Below are 18151 nucleotides of genomic sequence, written 5' to 3'. Positions count from 1 at the left end.
GATGTGTAGGGAATGCTTCTCAGATATTTCTTGTTTTGCAGTGGGAACGAGCTGCTGGGCCATCAGGAGCTGTGCAGGCTCCATCAGTCACACTGCCCAGCACACCCAGGTGCTCTCCCCTGGCTGCAGCCCACCTGCGTTCTGCACAGAGGGAGCAGATTGACTCTTGTGATGCTGCCCAGTGCAAAAAGCCCAATTAATGAAAGGTTAGGATGCGATTAAAGATTTTCAAGTGCCCTGTCTTTCAAAGTGTGGTATGAATTCCTGGAACACTGTTTTTGTTTGGCAGGGAATGAAGCACCTGTAGCTTGCCTTGCTTGTTTTTCTTGACCCCTGTGCAATTCTGTGTTTCTCTAAAAGAGACAGAAACAGCACGCTGGTTTCAACTGACCATGTAGAGCCTCTTCATAGATTTGTGCCTCTGCTTTTCAAAGGGTCTTGAAAGTGGGAGCACTGAGCAGAATTGGGATGTGGAGAGTAATGCTGATTATCCCAGGTACCCTTATCTGCCCCTCCTTGGAGGTGCACAAGGCCCTGGGCAGCCTGAGCTGGGGGGCAGCCAACCTATGGCAGGGATGGGGCTGTGGGCTTTGTGCTCCCTTCCAACCCAAGCCATGTGATATTGCCAGAAGAGCTTTTGTCAGTGGTGATGGCAAGGAAGACCAGTGAGAAGGTGCTGGAGTGATGCTAACAAGTGGCAGGACTCCTTGGTGTCCCGTTGCTGCCACAAGAGCAGGGAACTGTGTTTTGTGATTTGTATGGAAGTTCAGTGGTCCGCTCACTTGGATTCTACATCTGTCAAATGGAGATGCCAGTGCTTGCATAGGAGGGCAGCGCTGCAATAAACGTTTGTAGCACGTTCTGACTGCCTTAACGAAGCTGCAGATACGCTGTGAAAACTCAGTTCAGTTCAGCTGCCTCTTCTCTTTGTTATTAGCCCATGGGAGGTCTGTGTGCTGCAGCAGGCCCGTGCTGTTGCATTCGGTGCAGAAGGCAGCAGTGTGCACCCCAGCTCCATTTCCCTACGTGTGCTGAGCAGTTCTGCAAATGGCACACGGGCGCCTAACGGCTGTAATTAAACAGATTGACCTTTCCATGCACAGGCTGGAGAGGAGAAAGGTACTAGAGAAGATGGATTGAAAAGTGAATGAGATGCCAAAGTAAATCTCTTTTACTCATCCCATGTGTCAATAGCGAGCTGGGAGAGCATCAGTCTCTGCAGCCTGAGTCACAGCTGAGGCACAGGCTGTGCCTATGGGATCTCCTTTGTGCCCATCTTCCAGTGCAGCCCATCAGACACAGGTCTGTCTGACAGCAAGCACAGAACTCCTCCTCAATCACACAAAGCTTTGAGCACCTACTAAGGGAAGTGATGTGCTTTGCTGGGAGAGGTCAGGCTGGGTTCTGCCACATCCCTCCTCAGGGCTTTGTGTGAGGGGTTTTGTTTTCTACCACTCACAGCTGCATCTTTTGCAAGAGGAATGTTATTCTCTGCCATATACAAATGGTAATGTTTTAAAATAATTTTGCACTGGTAAAAACTGAACCCAGATATCGCTGGGTAACTTCTCAGTGAGTCAGGCCTTCAGTCTTTTATTTTATGGCTATCTTCTATCACAGATTTATATAGTGGTGTGATTGCTTTTCACATACAGAATCCTCACGAATCTTTTCATCCCTGCTCAACCCGATTTTCACGGGACTTCAACTGCAGATCTTAAATGTCCTTTGAGCCCACTGTATGCACTGGGCTCTGGGCTGCAACTTCTGCTCGCTTGATTTCTTCTCCTCGGCGTGTTTCCATAGAAAGGGCATGAAATTCACCCCTGTGCTGTAAAAGTGCTCGTGGCATTGTCTCCAGCTATTCCATTACACGTCCTGCATGTAATTGCTTAACAGTGACAGTCGTCTTGTGGTTTTTTATGAACCAGTGACAGATCCGTCCAAGGAAAAAATACGCAGTGCTGATGATTAGGCAGAGTGATTGCTGTTAAATTCCAAGGCTGGACCCCGTCCACTCCTCCACTGCCGAAGGAGATGATTTGTTGTGTTTCTGTCATTGCTTCTGGCTCTGGGAGCAGCACAGCACGACATCACGCAGGGAAAGCCCTTCCATTAGCGGAAGAGTTGGTTGGGCTTTTTGTTGGTTTATCTCCTCCTGTGAGGGACATCAGTTGTTTGCCACAATACATAGTGTTATAATGCTGTTTTAGTTTCATCGATTGTGCCTGGGCTTAACGGAACGGGGTGGAAAACTGCGTTTAGAAGATGAGTGGAAAAACAGACCTGGAGGCTGCGTTGCACCTTAGATGGCAAACTGACCCCTGTGGTTGCATTTTGTTACACTGAGTATCTAGGCTATGTTTTGTAGGCCAGGCTTTGCTAAAAACCCTATTAGAACAAGAAACCCATGAACACTTTGACAAGGAGCGTATAGTAAAACCCAAATCCTTACATTACGCTGCAGTGGAAGAGGACTGCTTTGCTACCATGGAACATTTTGCATACAGTTGGGCAGTGTTTGGCATTGAGTCCATTCATTCCACCTCAGTGCACTTCTGGGTAGAATTCCCAACTGCCTGAGGCACAACCGAGTTTTCCTTCTGCAGCAGGAAGGTGCTTTGCTGTTTCTTTACCTGCACCATGATAAGAGGAGGCTGTCCATTCATTATTTATGGTATCTCATCATTAAATCCTAACTTTGCTTCTGAGAAGGCAGCACATTTTGCTAACTCATGTTTTGTCTTCCCTTAAGGAGCAGGAAAACACAGACCTGCAGAGCATCTTTTATTCCACCATCCATAACTCTGTGAGATTTAAAAAAAAATGTTTTCCCCCCGTTTTCTCCTTTCATCTGTAAGAAGAGATGAAGCTCTTTGATATTTTATTTAGACCCCATCGTGCATCGGGAGCGAGCCTTGGAACTGTTTGTGGATGGGCTTCCTGCAGGGCCATCCCACTGCCATGCATCTCCTGCACAGTCCCCCACGTCCCAGTCTAACAGAGCTTTGGGCACCGACGTTTTTCACTGCAAACATTTCCTGCTGCAGGTAAAGCACTGCGCACAAGTGTTCAGACAAATGCCCTTTCTCTGACTGTGATGATGCAGCGGGCGGATTTGATTTATTGTGCAGACAAGTGCTCTAGGTAGAAGCGCTGTCTGCCCACACTGTTTTGATATTGCCAGGGAAGCAGTTATTAATGGCTACAAACAAATCCTATCCAACTTAGCCACAGTGCTTCCAGTGCCTGGAGCTGAAATCTCTGCTCCTTGCAGGATGCCCACAGGTGAAGGTGGGTGAGGAGCAGCTCAGGACCCAGAGCCCCCCTTGCTGTGACAGCTGTCCCATAGCAGCACTGCACATCTCAGCCTCCCCCACTCAAACCCTCCATTCCCATTCCACCACCACTGATGCTCCTTTTTCCTCGCTGGGACCCTGCAACGAAGGCACATCGAGGAGCGCTGAGATCAGAGTGGGCAGAGCCATTAAAGAATTATTGACACAGATGAGATTGCAGGAGGAAAGCTGTCAATAAAGAGGCCCCAGAAGGAAGCGTGTGGCCACGGGCTGTCTGTGCAGCAGCAAGGGAGGATCTGTGCTGGACACAGCTAACGAGGAGGCTGCAGACGCCTCGTTTGTTTCTGACAAAAAATGAATCATAAAAGCTGCTGAAATTCATTTTCAGTTCACAGTACATTTGGTGCCAGACTTTCATGCTGCAATCACGCAAATATATACTGACACGTACAAGTGAGCTGTGAGCATGTTTATTTACCCTGTGATGTGCACTTGAGGGCATGCATGCATAGGTTTAAATATATTTAAGGGCGAACACCTGTTCCCTCCTCAGAACCCTTCATCTCCCACCAAAGCAGCGATTGGTTCTTAGTGCAGAGTTTGGATATTCTCCCCTTTTCCCCCCTTCAGATGCGCCCCAGCTCTGCTCAGAGTTGCACACACGTAGGATGGGCAGTGGCAGAGTTGAGTGCAGCACAGCTATGGGAGCAGAACTGTTCTAACAGCCCTTCGTATCTGCTGAAAGCCTTCTGCTGGCCAAGAAAAAAAAAACAGTAGAAGTAAATACGAGTGTTACTATATAGAAGACAACATTAAGATTTAAAGCTTTTTCTTTCAACATCTGTAGATGTAGCCTCCTTTACTGAAATCTCATTTTTCTCCCTTCTTTTCCAGTCTGGCAGAATTGAACGTTATGGAAAGCTGTGTGTGGGTATGTGATGGACTGCTGCTCACACAGCGGGTATTTGGACTCCCACTTCTCTGGGCAGTGAATTGCCCACAAGATCTGTCACAGGACTGCGTGGGCAGTCAGGTTTCCTTTGTGCCATTTGTCCAGACCTCTCCGTTCTGTCTGATCTGATGAGAAAGATCCATTCCAGGAGTATTTGTTCATAGAAGTGCAGAATGGCTGTGGTTGGAGAGGAGCTCTGTTGGCTACCCAGCCTGGCAGTTATTAATGGCTACAATACCCCAAGGGCTGCACCAAAGCAAGGGTGTTGGGACACTTGTGTTAGAACTAGCCATGTTAGTGCACATCCTTGCTTGTATCTGAATTTGTAAAGAACGATCAAACCTGGAAAACAGCAGCTACCATTTGTTGCTTTTCCGATCCATCCATTTAAATGGTTGTTTTCTTACCACCAAGAAGCAAGAAACAAAGCACTGCAACTTCGTCCACACCGCCAGGAAGAACGTGACGTGACAGCAGCTTTGCTCTGGAGCTACATATATGTTTTCTGTCTGTAATAGGAGGTTGCTGTTTACCTACATTTTATCTGTTCAGAAGGCTTTCCCTAGACTAGAAATCAAGCTTGTTCAATAGAGCTCATTAGGTAATGAGCTTATTCACTAAGCTCATTAGTAGGGGAATTCATCCCGCTCAGCCCTCTGCAGCCCAAATCTTGTCTCCCTCAGCCTAGCTTACTGCTCGTTTGACCCTTAGCAAGAGAAGTGACTTTTACCTAATTTGATCTGTTTTGCATATTTTCATTCAACAACTGCCTTGCTGAATGACTGTTTCTATTATTTAATCTGGCCTGCTATTCCTTTGCAGCAGGAAAATATCTACAAGGGCTGAAGTCTTTGTGCACAACGTGCCAAGGAGAGAATATCATGCCAGCTCATTTCAAGAACTGAAGCCTAGCGTCTGACTCAGCAGGACTCATCCTGTTCCATGATGGATGCTCCCTGGATGGAGGAACAGACGGTGGGGCAGATGCAAGTAGGCAGGAGAAGGAAAAGAGGCACGAGTAGAAGTAGTGATTGCCTCCTGCGAGCCCTTGATTGCCCATCTGCACGCAATGGCGTGGTCGTGCAGGGAGCTTTAGAGACACACAGACAGCAGAAGAAAGGGCTTTCGTCTTGTGGTTCAATATGCAGAGATCAGAGAGCAGGTCTGACAAGGAGGATCTCTCACGGGGTGGGAGACGGGCTGCTACATCTTCCTGAACAACGGCACAACTGAGACGTGTGGCAGTGAAGGAGGTGTGTTGGCAATTGTGCTCCGTTGGTTCATGCTCAGAGTGCTACGTTTTAGCCCTGCTTCTACTCAATCAGACACCAATTACTGGAAAAAGGCTCTCACGGTGTCAGAGTTTGTTGGATGGACAACGGCCTCCTTCTGCCTTCCCTCTGAAGAAGCAGAAAAAAGCAGTTGGAGCTCTTTAATACTGATGACAACAGGTCAAGCCAATACTGAAGCCTCAAAAGACGATAAAACAGGGTTACAACGAGAATGAATTCTGAGCACAGGGAAAGGATAAAAGTTTGTTTGTGCCCCAGCAGCTGTGTGGCTCAGAGGGAGCTGAGCTGCAGAGTGAAGGACGCAGTGCCCACCTGCGCATACCTGGGGTGTTCAGTTTGGGCCAGTCCTGGTCCAGTGCATGGACTGAACGGCTGTGGGCAGTAAGAACACATCAGGCACGTTCTCTCAGCTGCCTTCCAGCCGTGTTTCTCCAGAAGGAATGCTGCAGGGCAGCTCTGGAGCTGTGCTATGAGCCAGGCAGCGGGATGGGATGATGGAGAGTTTGCTTTCGAAGCGCACTGCTGATCCAAGCAGAGGCACTGATGGAGACGGGCTCCAGGAGAAGGCAGCTCAGAGCAGCTCTTTCCTTGCAGCTCTCCCTTCAAAGAGAGCTCTCTTCTGCCAAGCATTAGGCTACGAGAATAGTGATATCCTTTTCAATTGAAAAAGAATGCGTTATTTTTGTCCTCACCGTGGTGACTAATTAATATTTAAGGAGGATGAGTCCTTTGTGCTGCTGCTCCTACCAAAACAGAGAAAAAGTGTGTCCTGTTGATGACATGTTGTGCACAAATTACGCACCAGAAGAGCGTACTGACGTGGAAGTGAGAACTGTGGCAACAGGGTGGAAAAACAAGAAGGATAAAGTAATAGTAAAAGTGTTCTCCTTTGTACGGAGAAGAAATAAAGGGGCTGTCAGGCTGTGGGGGGAAACCTTGTTATCTCAAAGCTGTGCATTTAAACCTTAAAGGCTGAAAGCAAATGGGAATTTATCATCTGCTGTTTTCACATCTGATGCGAAACCCCATATCCACAGGCAAAAGAGGAACAGCAGCAATTTGTGCCTCTCAGATGGAGTCACATGCACAGAAGGAATAAAGCAATAAGATCATGAAAAATAATTATCTGCACAAAAAAGCTGAGGGTATTTCAGCGCGCTGAGGACGTGTTGTCGGGCCAACAGCAGCTGCCAAAAGCCAACCTGACAGCTTCCACTGCTGCAAGGCAGCATCTTGGGCAGTGCAGGACTGGGCTGGCTGCTGGGGTCTCGTCTTTGTTACTGGGGGGGTCTCCTGGCACCGCTGCACTCTGAGCTCAGCTCTGTTTGAGCTCAGCTTTCAGGGGCGCGTGGCCCCATTCTGCAGGGCTGCTCTCTGCGGAAGCAAACAATCCTTCTCAAGGGCTTCACAGCAGCCAAATTTCGCAAAGTCCTGAAGGCAAAACGCTCGGGCTGATGTGTGTTTTAATTCTGTTGCAGATGGCAGGCCGAGATGAAAGCAGCAGGCTGCCCCGGGCGCTGCGCTCGGTTCCTCTCCCCAAGTCTCGTGGCACAGAGCAGCTCTGCACGGCTGCCCACCTCAGCACGGTGCTTTCAGATGTGTTTGTAGGGGAACGGACCCCACGTACAGCACTGAGCAGCAGCGTGCAGCCCAGACCCAACCCCACAGCCAGACCCAAAACCCACAGCCAGACCCAAACCCCAAAGCCCGCACAGACATCCCCAGTGTAAAGCCAGGAGAAGAGACAGAAGTCACTAACGAGTGAGAGAAGGAAAGGGCCAGATGTTGCAGCATCGTTCCTCAGGCTGCAAACTAAAACGAAAAGCCAGGAAAGATCTGCACCTTTTAAAGAGGTAATGAATTGTTTCCTCCTCTGGCAAGCAGCAATTTGACTTGCCACATACCTCCGAGTAATTTCCCAGCAGGTTTTAATGTTGGAACAATGGCATTCTGCTAGATATTGATTTTAAAATAACTCTTCCACCCTTACTTGTAACCTGAAGAGGTGAATTACAGCCCTTGAATGTGCTCTAACGTAGTGCTGGTAAATGGTGGAACTGACAGTGGCTGTCTGGGAAAGCCATGGGGCTGAGCCCTGCCCAGGGCAGCCAGCAAAGCTGGGACAGGTTTAGCACAGAGCAACCCTTGGTGTAAGGCACAGAGCAGCTGCCAGGCTGAGCCCTCTGCTCCTGGAGCTTATGCTGCATTAAGCACATCCAAACCTGCTCTGTCCTCCGGTAGCAGCACAGCATCTCTGTCCCTGGGTACCTTCATGCAGATGGGCACAGTGGCAGGGATGCAGAGCCCAGCATCACAGCAGTGCAGCACCAAATTCCGCACCTCTCTGATGGTCCTGCAGCTCTCTGTGCCCGTGCAGCAATGCACGCCGAGAGCAGATTTTGACTGCGTGGATGTAATCAGCTAAGAGATGTAATTCGTTTTGGCTAATTTGTTGCAGGCCTTTAACTTCCCTTCCCCTTTCACCGCCTTCATACTGACAGTGGCTACTCTGTCCCCTATTTTCAGCTGATTGCTGTAAACTAATTACTTTTACTGGGTCAGCGCTGTTATGAAATTATCATTTTATGAGACTAAAAATAACTCGGATCCGAATCAGCAAGCCAATCACTTCCCTTCATCTCCAGCGAAAATACAATGCTCTCCACAGCCTGCGTCTCTCAGGCACTCGCTGTGCTGCCGGCTGGGGAGGGAAGCAGGAATGAGGAGCTGCGAAAGCTTCCTCAGCTCAGTTGCTATAGATGCATCTCTGCCAAGGTTCCCATTGCTAAGCACAGTAGTCATGTTGTGGTTTTAGGCAGCACCGTTACTCAGCATCATTCAAAATAATGTCCTTCTCGCACGAGTTTGCCTTGATGGAAAGTTATTTGCCCTTGCCCATTAGAAATGGGGTGTTTGCATGTGTGTGCAATCATGACAAGTAACCAAAGCTACAAAAAGCCCAAGGACAGAGACATTCCCATTTTTCAGGGTTGGTTTTTTTTTTGAGAGAGTGAAAATCCAATGAATTCCACTTGCGACAAGAATGAATAAGGGCATTTTAATACTTCTGCTGAATGCAAATAGCTCAAAAATGAGATGCTTGCTTGAGATTTGCATCAAGGCAGAGAAGGAAAAGGTTCTGTCTCTGATTCTGATACAGAGATGTTCCGTGCAGCGTCTGTAAATCCATTAGGGGAAGAAAATTGATACACACTTCATATAAGGTGAACCTGGAGTCAGGAGCATGAAAGCTCAAGCAAATGACTTCTTTGTGTAGCTCCATCAATTCATTGTCTTACTGGGCTTTCTGTATATTAAATTCAAGCTGCTCCCTGGCCTGTGGGCAGAAGAATTGTTGCCCGTAGGAAATGGGGAGAGTGATGATGTGCTGGCACCTCGCTTTACAAAGGCCATGTCCCACAGCTCATCCATCCTCCCCCTGACGATGGCAGATATGCAAAGCAGCATTTCTATTAGAGCAATATTTCTGATTCCACTTACTGAGGAGGTGACACACGCCATACGACGACAGGGCTGAGCTCTGCGGAGCACCCAGCATTGCAGCGCTGCAGGGCTGATTTATGGCTTCCATGACTTTGCAAACTCCTCCCAGGTCGCATGAAGGAGGGTGAATGAGGGTTGCTATCGGTCTATGGGCCCCGGGGCCATGCATGGAGCAGTGCTGCACAGATCCCCCTCACGCAGCGCTGGCAGCCCTGCAGTTGCTCAGTGCTCAGCCAGGCCGTGCAGCTCAGCCGGCAGCGCTGCAAGTTTCACATCCTGTTCCCCTGTTTACATCTCATCCCATTCCTTCCTTCCCCAGAATTGAATACCAGTGAAAAAGAAAGCCCAAGAAATCAACAAAACAAATAACAAGATGGTTGATTACTGACGGCTCTCTCTCACTTCTCATCCCCATGATTTGCAGGACTTCGGGCTCCAGCTGGGTAACAGCAGGACAGTGGAGCAGCCCCCAAGCCTGAGCCCAGCCCCCCCAGCACTCAGGATCTGTGCACTGCTCCCAGCCCCCCCAGCACTCAGGATCTGTGCACTGCTCCCAGCCCCCCCAGCACTCAGGGATTCCCCTCCTTGCTGCAGAGCGGGCTGCAGCCGTGCCAAGGCCATTGCATCTGCTGTATGACTTCCCCAAGCTGATGTGGCTCCTTGAACAAACTCTGCAGATACGGTTCTGCTGTCCCAGCGCAGTGACCAGTGCAGCCAAACCCAAAGGGACAGAACAGACCCCACAGGGACAGGTGTGGGAAGGGGGGTTTGCAGCCACACTGTGCTCACAGACGCTGCCTGGGAGGCTGAACATACTGCTGCTGTCAGGTGAAAGGAAAACAGCCATAAACAGCAAAGGGAAACATGACATGGGCAGAAGCAGAGCAGGCTGCAGAGGTGGGGTCCGGCACCGCATCCCTGTTTGTCACACTGGGGCACAGGGATTTGGGGTCAGCCCCTCCAGAAGCAAACCCCAGTTAAAAGTAGATGGAAACAATGCACTGGTAGCAAAGTGACACGATTTATGATAATTAAAGTGTCTCAGTGTGGGTGTAAAGCTGAGGGCCATTGCATATGAAGTGAGTTAAAAGCAAGAGGGGGCACAAATGCAGGCAGATTAGAGGATGAGTGCTGCAGGGTGAGGGGCAGCTGCTGCCCCCAGAGGAAAGTGCTGCTGTGCATAGGATAGCTGGCCTTGAGTTAATTTTGAATAGTTGATTCAGTGATTCAGATTGATTTGAGATGCACCTAAGAGTAATGCTTTCATTATGAAACCTCCTGAGCAAAATTTAACTCGTGCTAAATTAAAACAGCCTCTGTTAAAGCGGGGCTGATGAGCACAGCAGAGGGCTCAGAGATGCAGGGTCAGTATAATTTAATTCCTTTGCTTTGTTTCCCATCTCAGAAAAGCTGCTGCACCTCCCTCCCTGCGCTGCTGATTTTTTGCTGTTGCTTTTGTGCCTTTTGCTCAGAGGAAAAACCCCTTTTGGAAAATCCTTTATCGTGGTTGTGCACCAGGCTGTGCACGGAGGCTGGCTCTCACAAATGGCGATGACTTCCTTGCTTCCAACTGAACAAATTTAATTTACTCCAGCAAATATCTGGCTTAGATTTGTTATTTTAATTATTAACGTTAGTCAACTGGAACATCTGTTAATGCTTTCCTAGCGCTAGCCTGGGTTTTCATTGTCAGTAAACTTTCCCTTTATATAAAAGGGGCTTGGAAACACGGGAAAACTTGTCCTCCACATTGCAAATCACATTGCCACAAGCAAAGATATTACAGTGCCAGGGAAATGTCCATTATCTGTTTAAGTCTCAGGGTTCAAAAGAAGCAATCTATACACGTGTGTATATTTGGCTTAAAAGCTATGGCACTGTATATTTCCTGTTTCAAATACTGGCTAAAGCAGATGATATTGGGATGCTCTGAGAAGTGCTGGGATGGCAGCAGCTGACAGGCAACTGCTTGGAGAGGCGAAGTGAGATGGAATAAGAAGCACGTTAGGAACTCCGGCTGCTGGCAACCGCTGTGAGATGGGAATTGCCAGCGCTCTCATTAGTAACAAGATCCTTCCAAACATTGCTAAGTGATTTCTGAAGAGAGAGAGATGGACTGTGGTGTGAAAATGCCAGGAAGATGGGAATGATGTGGGGCCGAAGTCTTGTTTCTGCAGCTGGCTGATTTCGATGCCGTAGAGCTGCCCTGGGTGAGGGGCTGGCGGCGGGCTCCAAGGAGGTCTGCATGGCACATAGCATCAACTGGTCTGCCTGGGATTTGCCTAGGATTCCCAGGGTTTGGGAAGCCAGCAGGGAGGGTTTGGTTTTGCACTGCACAGCAAGGTGCCAGAGCCATGTGTGGGGCAGGCAGGTGTTGGCATTTCTCTGCAGGAGCTGCCTGGATTTCAGAGTGCCTTACAAGTCTGTGCTAAAGGCAGCAATCTCAGCTGGCACACTGTTTGCCAGAGACACCTATTTTAATTAAAATCCAGCAACAGAAAGCCCCAAATCAGTAACACGCTAAGTGTAAGCTTTAAGGCTTTGATAGCATGTTATCAGTCCCTTTCCAATGAACGCTTACAAAGCTATGCTTAAACTCCTGGGTGTTTTTAATTCTTGTCAACTCATTTAAAGCACTCATTCATCCATAATTTCTATGATTGCAACAGATTGAGGACACTTTCAAGTCCTCAGGAGCACTCTGTTTTGTCACCTATGTGTTCAGAGAGGAAGGGGAAGGGAACAAGACCAAGCACCGATGGGAGCAGAGCATTAACTGCACCCTGCAGCACTTTCTGCATGGCTTTTACCAGCAACTTTTGTTCCCAAGCAAAACTCAGCGTTTCCTTCACCCCAACTTTCCTATGACAAAGATGGAAAGGACATCCATGTGAACACACACGTGTCTGCAGACAGAAGGATGGGTGCAGTTATATGGAATGGCAATGAGAGAGCCTTTTGGTGAGTGTGACAAACATTGCCATTCTCACTTACTGAAGAATTCAGACTGCCAGTTGTCATCAGATTCTGTGCCTTTCTGACAGCTGAATTACGATTTCAATAATTTACAAGAGCCACTGTGAGCCTGTCCATGCCTAATAGGCACAGAGAAGTGTTTAAAATCACAAGCAGCTTAGAGGAAAAAAGTGGTGACCATATTACAAGAGTGAGGGTTGCCTACATCTGAGCATTAAACCCTGTGAGCTCTTCAGTGGGAAAACTCTTTGCAAAGTAATGACAAACGTTGTGTGTCCTGATGGGTGGCATTAAGAGATGATTGCCTACTTTCTTTTTACATAACCCCATCAGGGTGAGGGCTCGGCCATTCTGACAAAGGCTTTTGTTCAGGGAGACAGAAGCTCAAATCTATAATCTCAGTAGAAATATCTGTAAGGGGGAAATGAAATAGAAGGGAAAAAACAGCGCCCTCCAGGCTATGTTTCCTTTGCTTTGATTATTCCATTACCTCCACACCTGTCCATAGCAGTGTTTGAAGTTCTAACACAGCGTATGCCAATTACTTTTTCAACTCACCACTAAACACAGACAAGAAGCCCATTTCTTGCTAAACTGAGTGAGAAAAAATCCCACGGAACGTGTCCTGGAGTGACACTGAGTGACTTCAGCAGCGCAGCAGCCCATAATATCCATTTGAATTCAGCACATCTGTAACTCCTGGCACGCCGAACAAAGAAACTGTGACCAACATTGTGAAAAGAGTCAAAATATACGTCAGAGATTGTGTGTAAAATCCATGGCTCAAATGAATGTCTGAAAAAAACCCGAGCACTACCTGCCAACTTCCTTCCACTTCTCTCTCCTGCAGAATGAGAGCAAATCAGCACCTACTGCTCCACAGATTGCTTCTCCTGCGTTCATTTACCATTGTGCCAAGCATTTGTCAAGTGGGTTCAAGTACTTTTTCTGTTTCATACATGTAAACACGAATTCCAGAAGTTATCAGGCAAAGAACAATCGAGTCTTTAACACTTCTATTCCCTTTTGCAACATGCATCCAGAAAACTGCTTAGGAGCAACTAAGTCTTGCTCCTACTACATGCTTGCAGGCTGCCGAGTAAAAGAAAAAGTAATACTCACCCAAGTGTTGTCATGGTTACAATAGTGTACCAAAAGGAAGCAGGAATACTGGTGAATTTGCTTGCTGAGGACCCTTTCTCTGCATAAAACATCACAGTAGCAAAGATGATAATTGCCATAGTGAGGGAAAAGAGGAGAAAGCCAAGCTCAGAGGCACAGCTCTTCAAAGTGTAGCCCAAGATTCGTAAGCCTTGGGAATGGCGAGAGAACTTGAAAATCCTGAAAACCCTAAAAACCCTTAGAGTCACAAAGGCTCCGCTGACATCCTCGTTGTTGGTCATCACCAAACCAATGTAGTATGGCATGATGGCCACCACGTCAATGATGCTCATCACGCTTCTGATGAACCTGTAGCGACTTGGGGCCGCGAAGAGTCTCAACAGGTACTCGACTGTGAAAATCATCACGCAAGCCGTGTCCAAGCAAAAGAAAGCCACAGCGTATCTCTCCCCACATGGAAGCTCCTTGTTCCCCGGCACCGTGCCGCAAGGGACAGTTTCCACGACATTGGTGATCACAGAGACTGCAATAAAGAAACCGGTGACGTAGTAAAAGACTAAGGCTAAGGTGCTGGTGTGGGGGTTCTCGAAGGCTCGCCACATGGTCTGCCGGAAGCTCAGGGATGGCATGGACCCTTCCTGGTTGTTTTCTGAGTCATTGTCGTCCATCAGCCGCTCTGCGTTTTCCCTCTTTCTGTCTTTGTACTCTTCGTAGCAGCAGTCCCCAATGATTTCAGGGAGGATCCCGTAGAAGGCAAGCTCTTCATCGTAGGCAGAGATGCACTCGTACCTGGGATAGTGCAGCTTGCCAGTTCTATAAAAATTTAAGATGCACCTGAAGACCTCGGGGTCCCGGTCGAAGAAGTACTCCTTGGTGTCTTCATTGAAGAAGAACTCCTTCTCCGTGCTGCCCAGCAGAGTGTCCGGGTACCTCTCAAGTGTAGTCCTCCAGGTCTGGAAACGCCTGCCGCTCACGTTGAGAATGATCAGCTCGTCCTGCCTCTTGTTCTTCTCTGTCGGAGCCAACGGCATGGGACAGTTGGCCACTGGCATCCATCCTATGGCAGCTGCCCTGGCAAAGGGCAGCCACGCAGCCACCCCTGCAGCCATGGTGCCCCTGGCCGTGTTACTGGAGGGGATGGGTAGGAGTCAGATCAGCTCCATCTGAAAGGCAGAGCAGATAAAAGCACAGCACAAAATCAGTCAGGGTTTCTCCATCGGGCTCAAGAGCTGGATCAGAATGGGTGCAAGAACTTCAAACCGCCGGCTTGCCCTCAAATCCTGGATGAAGAGGATGTTAAAGGAGATACAACCCGGCGAGGTTACGGCATTATTATGGATTGAAATTTTGAATAGCAAATGATTCCTCATTAAAAGCTCTTTAAAAGCAGCATAAACACAGTAATTTATATTTGCTTCCTTACAAACAAAACTAATCCAGAATTCCCCAGGTGTAAGTCTCGTGTTCATCCATTTAACTACAGCTGTCAAGAAGGAGCTGGGAGTGCCAGTGAAATCAGCCTGCAGTTCACCCAGCAAAACTGCATGCCATGAAGAGCCACGACTGGGCTGAGCTGGGCTTCCAGGTGTCAGAATCATAGAATCATAGAGTCATAGAATGGCCTGGGTTGAAAAGGACCACAATGTTCATCTCATTTCAACTCCCTGCTGTGTGCAGGTCACCAACCAGCAGCCCAGGCTGCCCAGAGCCACATCCAGCCTGGCCTTGAATGCCTGCAGGGATGGGGCATCCACAGCCTCCTTGGGCAACCTGTTCCACCTCTCCGGTTTTCATTCATTTTCTTCCACCCTTAATTAAGGACCTGGGCTCAGCAGGAGGTTTTTGCCTGTCTCTTGGATTTAGAGGTGTGTTTTACTGAACTGAAATACAGGAAAATGTTACCAACGGAGTACCAGGAAAAGCAGAACAGGAAAGCCTCCAAACTTGGGCAGCTTTCTTCCAGCAGGATTTATTACCAGGAGACCCTGATCGTTTCCTGGCAGGCAGAGACAGAGCTGAAGGACCATTAGGCTGAACTGAAATATCTTCACTGCAATCTTGATTTTTTAGATGAAATATATCCCAACTTGTCCAGACCCTCAACCACTGGAAGCCAACATTCTCTGGAAATTACAGTGCTTAATGTGGTTCTGATCTGGCCACGAATTTTTTTTTCCTTTTCTCTCTTTGGTCTTCGGTCAGAGTTCTTAAAATATTGAACTTTTTTTCATCTTTTAACTTGCATTTACTTTTACTTCCCTTTTGTTTTCCTAAGTCTGCCATAAAATTATCTGGAGAAAGGTGCCATTATCATATCAGATGCATTACGGTCCCTATCAAAAGCCAATCTATCAATGGTGATTCCATTGATCCCACTGACTCAAGCCCTCAAAGCCTAATTGTATCCTCTACATGATACCCTTCTATACAATTTTACTCTGAACATTTTTAATTGTATGAAAGCTGCCATTCCAGCCAGTAAGGCTGCAGCATTATTGATTTCAACAGCCATCAAAACACTGAATAAAAAATGATGCAATCAATCTGTGGTAAAAACAACTGAACTGCTCCCAGGAATGCTCTTTCCTCTTCAGGACACATTAACATTCATCACTTTAATATGGAGCATCTCTCTGTGCAATTTTACTACCTAAAGGACAACTGAAATCCCACATCTCACTGCTGCTGGAAGAAGTTTTGTAATTACAAAACATGGAATAATCCATAGTGATTATCCCAAGCAGACACTTTCCACATATGCACGCACCGGAGCCAATATCCCACTGCATTTTGCTATGGAGGATTGTCCCATATCATGAAGCACGATTTTTTCCTCTTCCTCCTAAGGAACAAAGGTATTGAGCTAACGGTGCCCGAATGGCAGCCCTGGAGACCACACAACCCTTTGTCCATGGCAGAGGTGGAGGAAAGCACCGCAAATTTGCTCTGCTCCACTTTGACTGCCTGCCCCAGTCTGCAGCTGGAGGAGCTCCCTGGGGACAGAGCTGCCCACTGCTGTTGGCACAGTGCATCTTGTAGCTTTAGGAACAGGGCTGCAAAGCAGGGGGCAGAAAGATGGCAACCACTTCTGTCATTAATCACCAAATGCATACAAATAACCAAGGCACCAAGATAACACATCCTCTCCCTAATCTCCCTGCTGGTAAACTGTCTTCTGTGCTTTTTAATTTCAATTAAAAGCACCACAAGTCGTTATTTCAGGACTGATTGGTGATGTACACTGACCTGAGCAGCTACGAAGCTCCTCATCTTCCCTAATTTCTCTGGGGAGCCTTATTAGAAATCTCTTCCGTACTTATAACTTTGGCTGTAAATTCCAGGTTACCTACATTGGCTGCTGAGGCTCTATAAATACTTCACGTATAATTGTTCTAATAGAGCACTGGTAGCTCACAAGTCACTTACGCATTTTTAAATCAATTTTTAAAGATAAAATGGGTCTTTCCATGCTAGCAGTGTATGTGGGGAAGCTATTAATACCTCAGCTATGAAACGGGCAGGAGATTAAAACAAGAGAAGGGGATTCTTCCATAGAGGCTTAGTTCCCGTTTCTCCACTACAAAGAAATGCAGCTGGTTAAGTGAGCTTAGCACACACAGCTCTGTTAGCAAAGTTGCTTCAATCTGTCCCATTTGGTCCACAAAATACTCAAAAAAACCTTTTTCAGATGTAAGTCAGGCTTCTGTAAGAAGGACTGAGAGGGCAGAGAATAATAAATCCCGTCTCAGAAAGGTTTTGCTTTCTCTTGTCTGTGAATCTTTGGGACTTTATCTCTACTAAGAGAGATGGGTTTGTAAGTTAGAGCTACACAGCTTGCTTAAAACAAAACAAAACAATGGAACAGTTTATCTGTTAACTGTGGAAAGAAGCCCCTTTTCTGCCCTCCGTGTCTGGGTTTAGTAACTGCTGACCATTCTCCTCAGGCTGGAAAGCATTCCTAGGCACAAAATACATTGTATGGGCAACAGTCTTTTCAGCTTGAGCAGGGAACAGACACACTGCAACTCTATCAGACACGTACTTGCCTACACACACATTTCTGACTTTAATTACTGTAATTTCTGCATGCAGTTTGGAAGGAATGTGTATCGGTAGCCTGTTGATGACATTCAGAAGACCTGCTGCACAAAATACAATCATTTGCCTCCGTCTGACTTACAGAAGTCAGCATCAGTGGAGAAAATAACTCTTTTCTGTGGATGGTTAGGAGGAGAAGCACACGGGGTAGGAAAGCCGCTGGCATGAGCCCATCTCTGCAGATTCCAGCCCCATCTCCATCCCTCCCCACCGCCCAGCTGTGCTGCCCTGGCACCCCGATGTGATCCCAGGCTAAAAGCAAAACCCTGGCGTGTGCTGTTGGATCAATGCAGCTCTGGAGGAGAACTTCAGAGAACAGTCATTGCTGTTTACCTAAAGGGTCAGCAAATAAGCGACGGATTCTTACCACATTAACTTCTATTGCCATTGCTGTACTTAATAAATGACTCTTCAAAAACAAAAACAGAACCAAAATCTCCTGGCATTTCCTTTTCTGGAAGCAGACAGGGATGATTTAAAATACGGCTGATGAACAAGTGAGTGTTTTGATGAGATACAACGCTAATGGGAGTGAAGAGCCTGGAGATCATCCCTCCTCTCGCTCTCTCTCCATAGCTGGGTCAGGCTCAGGCAGCAAAGATACTTCGCTTAAGAGCAAAATATGCCACTCAGAGCTTCAAAATCCTCTTTCAGCCTTGTATTCCTTTCCCTTCCCGCTCACATCTGATAATAAAACTTTCTGCAAAGCACCCATTCAGCCGGGTGCAGAGATCTGGGAGCAAAAGCAACAGGCTTACAATAAGTGCATGCCAAGTCCTGCCCACCCCGGCAGCCCGGGCGCCCCATCTCGCAGCACCCCATTACCTGCAAGGCACCAGGGGCAGGGAGAGCCCGAGGGAACGGGCAGGGAAGAAGCTCCGCTGCTGTGAGTACGAGGTGAGCTGTGC

The 18151-nt window shown here is 47.7% G+C and overlaps 1 protein-coding gene across 2 annotated transcripts in view; it reads right to left on the bottom strand.

The window, feature by feature from the left end:
• KCND3 (potassium voltage-gated channel subfamily D member 3) overlaps nucleotides 1-14254 on the bottom strand; it is a gene marked incomplete at both ends in the record, with an annotated part of 88208 nt that extends 73954 nt beyond the window's left edge. For both annotated transcript variants that reach the window (XM_079546308.1, XM_079546309.1), the window contains one exon: nucleotides 13146-14254. In XM_079546308.1, coding sequence (XP_079402434.1) covers nucleotides 13146-14254 — 1109 coding nt within the window. The remainder of the gene's footprint in view (nucleotides 1-13145) is intronic.
• Nucleotides 14255-18151: the final 3897 nt, after the last annotated feature.

This window comes from Tetrao urogallus (assembly GCF_951394365.1).
Source record: "Tetrao urogallus genome assembly, chromosome: 24".
Lineage (NCBI taxonomy): Eukaryota > Metazoa > Chordata > Aves > Galliformes > Phasianidae > Tetrao > Tetrao urogallus.
Note: the sequence above shows the minus strand (reverse complement) of the source record. Positions and strands in the feature narration are given on the sequence as shown.